This window comes from Chiloscyllium punctatum, chromosome 22, assembly GCF_047496795.1.
Source record: "Chiloscyllium punctatum isolate Juve2018m chromosome 22, sChiPun1.3, whole genome shotgun sequence".
In the NCBI taxonomy this organism is placed as follows: domain Eukaryota; kingdom Metazoa; phylum Chordata; class Chondrichthyes; order Orectolobiformes; family Hemiscylliidae; genus Chiloscyllium; species Chiloscyllium punctatum.
The window spans coordinates 66,303,733-66,312,611 of record NC_092760.1 but is presented as its reverse complement, the minus strand read 5'-3'; the positions used below and the strand labels follow the sequence as shown (position 1 = coordinate 66,312,611).

Genomic DNA, 8,879 nt, shown 5'->3' with positions numbered 1-8,879 from the left:
ATTTTATAGCTTTTTAATAAAACACAAAATTTGAAAATTCTACTTAAAATGAGACTACTTTTTAGAAAGACATGAGGGCATGTTATTGAGTTTTACTTGTTAACTAGAAATCAACTTTCAAATCTAGTTTTCTTTTGTTTCCCCATTCTTGAGGAATCCCGATTCCATGAGAGTTCAATTCCAAAGTAGAAAAGTCACTACTTACGTCTCATCTCAAATATCATGCTGTGAGTGTGCCAAGAAAAAAAATATATTGTGGCAGGACATTTGACCATGGAGTGCATTACAGCCACTACCAACCTGTCTTCACACTCCTGTTCCAACATTCGACATTGGATGATAATTAAAATCAGAAAGCCTTCCCTTACATCCTTCCAGAGACTAATCTGCTGTTTCTCAATAGTCCTGTAACTGATGTTGGAGGTTTTCGTGTGTTCTGCAGAAATACTGTTTATCTACAGGCCCGTTGTGACAGTAAATCTTAGATTTAAAATCCATAACTTGTACATTTTCAAGGTGGAGATGGAATCTGGATTACACATATTATCCCCAATATTTTTCACAAATTGTTAAATTGCACGGTCAATATACACTCCAAAATGAAAATGCTTGCAACATCAAGTTCCAGTCGGGATAACAAGTCTTGATTCCTGATTAGATTAGGGATTGCTAAATGCCACCAGACACAACATTAGCCATGCCGCTTTCATGTTAACTAAAGCAAAAAAAAAAATCACCATAACGAGATGATCTTAATTGTCACCCACTGCTTCAGCACAGATGACCATCTTTGTAAACCCTAGGAGATTGATCGTGATCAACCTACTGAAGGGAGTCTGCAGGTATGCTTGTCTTCAGAACAGAAAGCATTTGTTTCAACAATCTATTAATTACATTACAGACTTGTCACTTGAAGAACTGTTAATATTGCATCAAGCTGGTAATGTTCAAGTTTCCCATGTCACAAAACCTCAATTTGAGCACCGATTTATAAAATTCATAGCATGATAACCTGTTGAATTTATTCTCTAATCTGAAAACTACTGACGCTACCAAATGCCTACTGTCATTCTAAAACCTGACATGTTGTGTTAAACAAAACAACAAATATCTGATCTGGGTGATGTGATAATTGGACATTAAAATTCAGCAAATAAACATTGGCAGGAATTAAGTTGAGAACCAAGTCCTCCTGGACTTTGTACAACAGTGCAAGAAAGTAGGTATTAGTTCTGCATCAGTGTCCTGTTTGCTCCCAGATATTTTTAGATGATCAAAGAGATAAATTGATTCTTCAAATGAAATCAGAGCAGTTCAAACTCAACAGCACATCTAAATAAATTATGATAACCTCCAAAATGAAACAATTTTCCAACAGATCACATCAAAGGTGTGACCTACCCTTCTCTTGAAGCATGACAATTAGATTATGTGCCAGGAATATGTTTATCCTCCAAACTCCTAACATTACACCATTAAGTATATGAATACTTAACAATACTTCCTTCTGCTATCTCACTACAAACAAAAAAAAATTGATTATAACATCTCTTCCAAAATAATGGAGAAAAAATTGCAGATGAATCTTCAGTTATCAAGTTGGCTAAATAATGTCCCAAATCTGGATATTTTGAAGCCTACTGAAAATATATTTGAACCGACTAAAGTGTTTCTCTCTTCACTGGTCTAGTCCCCAGGATAACTGCTTCACTGCATAATGCATGCAATTATAGAGTCATAAAGTCAGAGATGTACAGCATGGAAACAAACCCTTTGGTCCAACCCATCCATATATCCCAACCCAATCTAGTCCCACCTGCCAGCACCCGGCCCATATCCCTCCAAACCCTTCCTATTCATATACCCATCCAAATGCCTCCTAAAATGTTGCAATTGTACCAGCATCCACCACATCCTCTGGCAGCTCATTCCATACATGTACCAACCTCTGCATGAAAAAGTTGCCCTGTAGGTCTCTTTTATATCTTTCCCCTCTCACCCTAAACCTATGTCCTCTAGTTCTGGACTCCCCAACCCAGGGAAAAAGACTTTGCCTATTTACCCTATCCATGCCCCACAATTTTGTAAACCACTAGAAGGTCACCCCTCAGCCTCCGACGCTTCAGGGAAAACAGCCCCAGCCTGTTCAGCCTCTCCCTATAGCTCAAATCCTCCAACCTTGGCAACATTCTTGGAAATATTTTCTGAACTCTTTCAAGTTTCATAACATCTTTCCGACAGGAAGGAGACCAGAATTGCATGCAATATTCCAACAGTGGCCTAACCAATGCCCTGTACAGTTGCAACATGACCTCCCAATTCCTGTACTCAATACTCTGACCAATAAAGGAAGGCATTCCAAACACCTTCTTCACTATCCTATCTACCTGCAACTCCACTTTCAAAGAGCTATGAACCTGCACTCCAAGGTCTCTTTGTTCAGCAATACACCCTCAGACCTTACCATTAAGTGTAGAAGTCCTGCTAAGATTTGCTTTCCCAAAATGCAGCACCTCGCATTTATCTGAATTAAACTCCATCTGCCACTTCTCAGCCCATTGGCCCATCTGGTCAAGATCCTGTTGTAATCGGAGGTAACCCTCTTCGCTGTTCACTACACCTCCAATTTTGGTGTCATCTGCAAACTTACTAACTGTACCTCATATGCTCGCATCCAAATCATTTATGTAAATGACAAAAAGTAGAGGACCCAGCACTGATCCTTTTGGCACTCCACTGGTCACAGGCCTCCAGTCTGAAAAACAACCCTCCACCACCACCCTCTGTCTTCTACCTTTGAGCCAGTTCTGTATCCAAATGGCTAGTTCTCCCTTTATTCCATGAGATCTAACCTTGCTAATCAGTCTCCTATGGGGAACCTTGTCGAATGCCTTACTGAAGTCCATATAGATCACATCTACTGCTCTGCCCTCATCAATCTTCTTTGTTACTTCCTCAAAAAACTCAATCAAGTTTGTGAGACATGATTTCCCACACACAAAACCATGTTGACTAGCCCTAATCAGTCCTTGCCTTTCCAAATACATGTACATCTTGTCCCTCAGGATTCCCTCCAACAACTTGCCCACCATTGACGTCAGGCTCACTGGTCTATAGTTCCCTGGCTTGTCCTTACCACACTTCTTAAACAGTGGCACCACGTTTGCCAACCTCCAGTCTTCCGGCACCTCACCTGTGACTATCGATGATACAAATAGCTCAGCAAGAGGCCCAGCAATCACTTCTCTAGCTTCCCACAGAGTTCTAGGGTACACCTGATCAGGTCCTGGGGATTTATCCACTTTTATGCGTTTCAAGGCATCCAGCACTTCCTCCTCTGTAATCTGGACATTTTGCAAGATGTCACCATCTATTTCCCTACAGTCTATATCTTCCATATCCTTTTCCACAGTAAATACTGATGCAAAATACTCATTTAGTATCTCCCCCATTTTCTGCAGCTCCATACAAAGGCCACCTTGCTGACCTTTGAGGGGCCCTATTCTCTCTCTAGTTACCCTTTTGTCCTTAAATGTATTTGTAAAAACTCTTTGGATTCTACTTAATTCTATTTGCCAAAGCTCTTTCATGTCCCCATTTTGCCCTCCTGTTTTCCCTCAAGTATACTCCTTCTTCCTTTATACTCTAAGGATTCACTCGATCTATCCTGTCTATACCTTACATATGCTTCCTCTTCTTTTTCTTAACCAAACCCTCAATTTCTTTCATCATCCAGCATTCCCTACACCTACCAGCCTTTCCTTTCACCCTAACAGGAATATACTTTCTCTGAATTCTTGTTATCTCATTTTTGAAGGCTTCTCATTTTCCAGCCATCCCTTTACTGGCGAACATCTGCCCCCAATCAGCTTTCGTTCATTTCAATCTGAATACAGAATCATTGACATTTGAGTCATAGGCAAAATTTAATCAGTGTTAGATACTGAGAGAAAAAGTGAGCATTGCAGATGCTGGAGACCAGAGTCCAAGAGTGTGGTGCTGGAAAAGCACAGCCAGTCAGAATTGAGGTTTTGAGCATGAGCTCTTCAGGCAATGTTGATGCTCCTGCTTCTCTGCTGCTGCCTGACCGGTGTTAGATATGGTCATCTTATTTCCAGCAATGTATGGGTGACTATCACTCTAGAGCCACTGCTCTGTTTCTATTACCAATACGGAATTCCAATGAAACTCCTGACGCCGTGGCAGGAATGTGGAATTTGCTCCCAAGAGGAATGGTTGAAGCAAATAACATATGGGAAAGCCTTGGAAGGGGGAGGAGATTGAGACTTAAGATCGTTATAAATGATGAATTATGGGAGGAGGTTTTGGTAGAGCAATAGTCATTGGAATGGACTGTTTGGGCAGGATGGTGTATCCCTGCACCATTTTTCCTCTAATGTAATTCAACTGGGTTAGTTACTTAATGTAGTGGTGTGAGAAAATCTATATAAATGACTTCACCACCATACCAGATTGAGCCTGAATCCAAAGATTCAATTCCAATTCTAGAATCTTAAGGGAGCATTCTGGGTGGGCAATTCAGTTAAACGTGGAGTATGTTACACTGTCAGAGATTAGAGACAAAAAAAACTACAGCTGCTAGAATCCTAAGTGGACAAGTCAACGTTTTAGGCTTGGAGGTGGGAGTGAGGGCTGTTGCAGATATGGAGGGAGGTGGAGGCTTTTAGGGTGGGGAGAGAGGTGGGGTGGCTAGGTAGTGATAGGTGAACAGACATCATCTAGAAGATATTGATAACCCGGTTAAGCTCACTTTTCCATCTCAGATGGCCATGTTACATCCTACTGCTCTATTTTTAAAAATCCCAGGATTTTCTTTTGTAGGAACACCCTCACTGATTTTGACCCAGTGACACTGAAGGAAAAAGGACATATTTCCTATTCAGGACTGTATGGGGCTTGGAGGGGAAAACTTAGAGAGGAGGTTAATGTTTACTGCTCAAACAACACCAGAAACAGATGACCTAATCCATTTTTGCACTGTTTTGAGGACCTAGCCATGTAAAACATAGGAAGTATAACAGACACTTTAGTAATTGCTGTAAGGTATCCATTGACAGTGAAGAATTTTGGGATATACAAGTTCATGAAGGATGCATCATAAATGCAACTCTTTTCTTCTTAAAAGGTGCTCCCTTAACTTGAGGACGACTCTGCCAATAATAAAATGAGCACAAGATCAAGTTGGATGCATACCATGATGGGTACAGGGTATTACAAGGCATAATGTATAAGGTTGCACCTTCTGTGGATCCCTCTAGCATTATCAATCCTTCCATTACTCAGTTTGTCTCCAACCAGTTTCACTTCACTTCTCACATGAGCACTCCACTGCTATGGCTAAGATTTCACAAGTATCACTGACCACATCCTACTGCTTCTAATTGATCTTCTCTGGATAGTTCTTTTTTTGTCCTGTGCAAGGCAAATAAAGGAGGAAGGGGAGAGTATAATCTTAAAAAAACAGAGCCAGAACTTGCAAGAACGAACTGAGAAAACACATACCCACCTTTTTGTGTTTAAAAAAAGTTTGGAACACTGCTGCAAGTGGTAACTGATGCTAGATGAATTGTAAATTTTCATTCGGAAGAAATGCATAGATTTGTGTTATTCAGATTTATGAGGCAAAGGAATTAGGACACATCAGCCACAATGATATCACACTGAATAGTGGAACAGGATAGTAGGACTCAATGACATACTCCAGTCAGTGTATTTCTGTGCTGGAACACTCCAGTACAGCACTGAAAACTTTGCCAAGCAGCAGTTAAACTCTGACCAACCCCAGCTTTTAAATTGCCTAAAAGGGAAACTACAAATATTTATTAACAGTACCAAAGATGCAACTATACTACACATGGGCAGACATGCTTAAGGTGTAAGTCAGTGTAACCTGCAAACATTGGAACTGTTCCAGATCCCAAATTGCCCACAAGGAATTTCAGAGGAAATTTGTTTGTTTTAGGGTCATGAATCCACCAGGATTGCCTCAATCTCCAGGAATTACAGTCAATCTCTGAGAAAATGTTACTTGCAAAATCCACAAGAAAAATCAAAGGGGAGACATAAAAGAAAAATTGTTCCTTTTATCACTTTTATTATAAAAATGTTGGAGCATGGTGGGGGGGGGTGGGGGGTGGGTGGGTGAATGGTGACTCGGTAACACATCAGGATTAGTCCATTTGAACAACAAATGTTTCTAATGTTGTACCCAAGATTGGCAAAAAGGGGGCAAAAGGATTCAAGGCAGGAGGGCATGAGATGAAAGCTCATGGGATCTACTCAACCCACAGTTTGCGCAGCTCAAATATTTATATTGAAATAGTCATAACTGTCAGCTACAATAATTAGATGAGGATCTTACAGCCTAGACTTAAATAGGTTTACAAGTCTAGAGGAGACAGTGAGGACTGCAGATACTGGAGATCAGAGCTGGAAATGTATTGCTGGAAAAGCGCAGGTCAGACAGCATCCAAGGACCAGAAGGGCTCATGCCCGAAATGTCGATTCTCCTGCTCCTTGGATGCTGCCTGACCTGCTGCGCTTTTCCAGCAACATATTTTCAGCTCTTACAAGTCTAGAGTTCAAGGGTCATTGTGCAATCTCAGGACATTGCTGGCATCTGGGACAGAGATGTCTTGGTTTTGTGGCAAAACAACAGTTACAAAGCATCTCACTGAAGTTGAAAATAAATTGGCAAAAAAGACAAAAGCGAAGGGGAAAACATGCAGGGGCTTGCTCGTTTGACAATCCATAGCTTTAATGGAAAATGGCTGGAATGGAGGAATTTTAATCCCCAAATCATAACACCAAGTCATAAAATACAGAAGGTTTTTTTTCAGCCACTACAGCGCTACTGTGAATAGATACAACCAGAAAACAGGAGTTGTGATAATGGTCTATTATATATTACCATGGTAAATTTGGACTTTTCTCAAAAAAAAAGATTGATACATCTTGGTTTCAGTTGCTTAAAGTCACTTCTTTTAAAAAGAAAGGTCAGAAAATTTATTTTAAAAAGTGACCCAAATACATCATTTAAGAAAGCATGTGACTTTGCAAGTGCCTAGCCAGGTACCTGCGATATTAAAGGATATAGAGTTTACATTGCTGAGTTAATGACAAACAGAAAAACAAATGATTAGAGGCTACTGGTAGTTTACTTTGAGTCCAGTTCAGCAAAGTCAGATTTCAGTTCCATACTAGTTGAAGAGTCAGATTCTCAGTTCAGGAGAGCAGTTCACCCTATCATAAGGGCAGGTTCACTTTGTAAAATCTCCAAACCATGAGATTTTGTGTGGACATTTTCAAGTTATCAGACATGAAGATAGATTTAACCCATTAAAATTAAGAGGAAGTTCAAGCTATCATCACTGGGAAGTCATGTTAAAACTATTTCAGCAGTCCAAAAAGAAAAACTAGAAAAAGTTAGTTAAGAGTTAAAACAGAGGTGACATTTCTCTGGGATTGAATATCTGAAAAGGATATTGCTAGGGGAAATAAAGATTGAATTTCTTTTTGTTTTGTTAGCATTTAAAATTAATTCACACATACAAATGTCAACATAAACTTTGTTTCCGTTCCTTTTTGTGCAATGAACTTGAATTTGTGTTCAAAGAACATTGATAGTCTCGTGTGAATATAGTCAATGACTAAACCCATGGTAACAAACTGCAAAAATACAAATTAAGATCAATCAAGTCAGCTTTCATTCTGGGACCTACAAGCCCATCAACTTGGATTGTAACAGAATCCAAAATTGGTATTCTAAAATTCCATGTAAATGAAACACAATTTAACTTAGTCAGTCACAATTGAAACAATACTCTTGACTATATTGTAATGTGGTATCACACACACTTGTGAATTTGCAAAGGACTGTGCAGCAATTGATAATTGAATAGTTTGATGTCACCCATGATGCCATGCAACCTTCAGCAACACTTGTTCTTTTTAATGAAGGTGGTAATCGTACAGGTTTCTTCTCCCCACCTCACCCCCACCCAACCAACAAAAAAAAAGGAATGATTGTTGTGCAAAGAAACAAAGTGCAGAAGAAGGTGCTGTCATCAAACTTTTAAATAAACCATGTTGTACACTCCATGAACAAAGTTTAAGAACTTTACACACAACACTATTAATGAATACAGTGTAATGTCATTGTTACAATGTAACAATCTTGTAACTCCCGAGTAGTTTGGTGCCATTTTGTCCTGCTATTTCGCCAGGTTTAAATTCTGGCCCATCACACCAAGTATGTACCCAATACATCACAAGGGTGTTAAGAAGCAAGCAGTTGAGCTGTTTTGCCATGACATGATGGAACATGAGATGGGACCGGATTTGCAGAGAAGGGGGATAAGAGGCACAAACTGATGGAGAATGCTGTCAACCCGTGTAGCATGGCTAAAAGTAACAATAGGTAAAATGTTTCAAATGGAGATGCTGTATAGTTCTGGATCATGATCTAGGACCTCTGGCTCAGTATGTTCATGCATCATGGTGAGTTTGAGAAGGAGACCGCGAGGAGTTCAGAGCAACACCCACAGCTCAGAGGCTTCTACTCCAGATAAATGTCTTCTGTTGGACAAGTGTATTCAATGTATTCTTTGTAGAATAGCTGGAAGGCCCTCCTGTACAAGAGGGGAAACAGAAATATTTAACATTAAATGCCAAACTTATCTCTCCTTCATCGACCAACTCCATCATTCTTATCATACGGATAGACAGATCTTTATTCAAAAAGGAGAAAGTGAGGACTGCAGATGTTGGAGATCAGAGCTGAAAATGTGTTGCTGGAAAAGCGCAGCGGGTCAGGCAGATTCTCCTGCTCCTTGGATGCTGTCTGACCTGCTGCACTT

General features: G+C 40.0%; 1 protein-coding gene across 6 annotated transcripts in view; it reads right to left on the bottom strand.

Moving 5' to 3' along the window:
- Positions 1-6,757: 6,757 nt before the first annotated feature.
- Positions 6,758-8,879, bottom strand: part of mapk8ip1b (mitogen-activated protein kinase 8 interacting protein 1b) — a 156,777-nt gene continuing 154,655 nt past the window's right edge. For all 6 annotated transcript variants that reach the window (XM_072592559.1, XM_072592562.1, XM_072592561.1 and 3 more), the window contains one exon: positions 6,758-8,651. In XM_072592559.1, the coding sequence (XP_072448660.1) occupies positions 8,579-8,651 (73 nt within the window). In that variant the 3' untranslated portion in view covers positions 6,758-8,578. The remainder of the gene's footprint in view (positions 8,652-8,879) is intronic.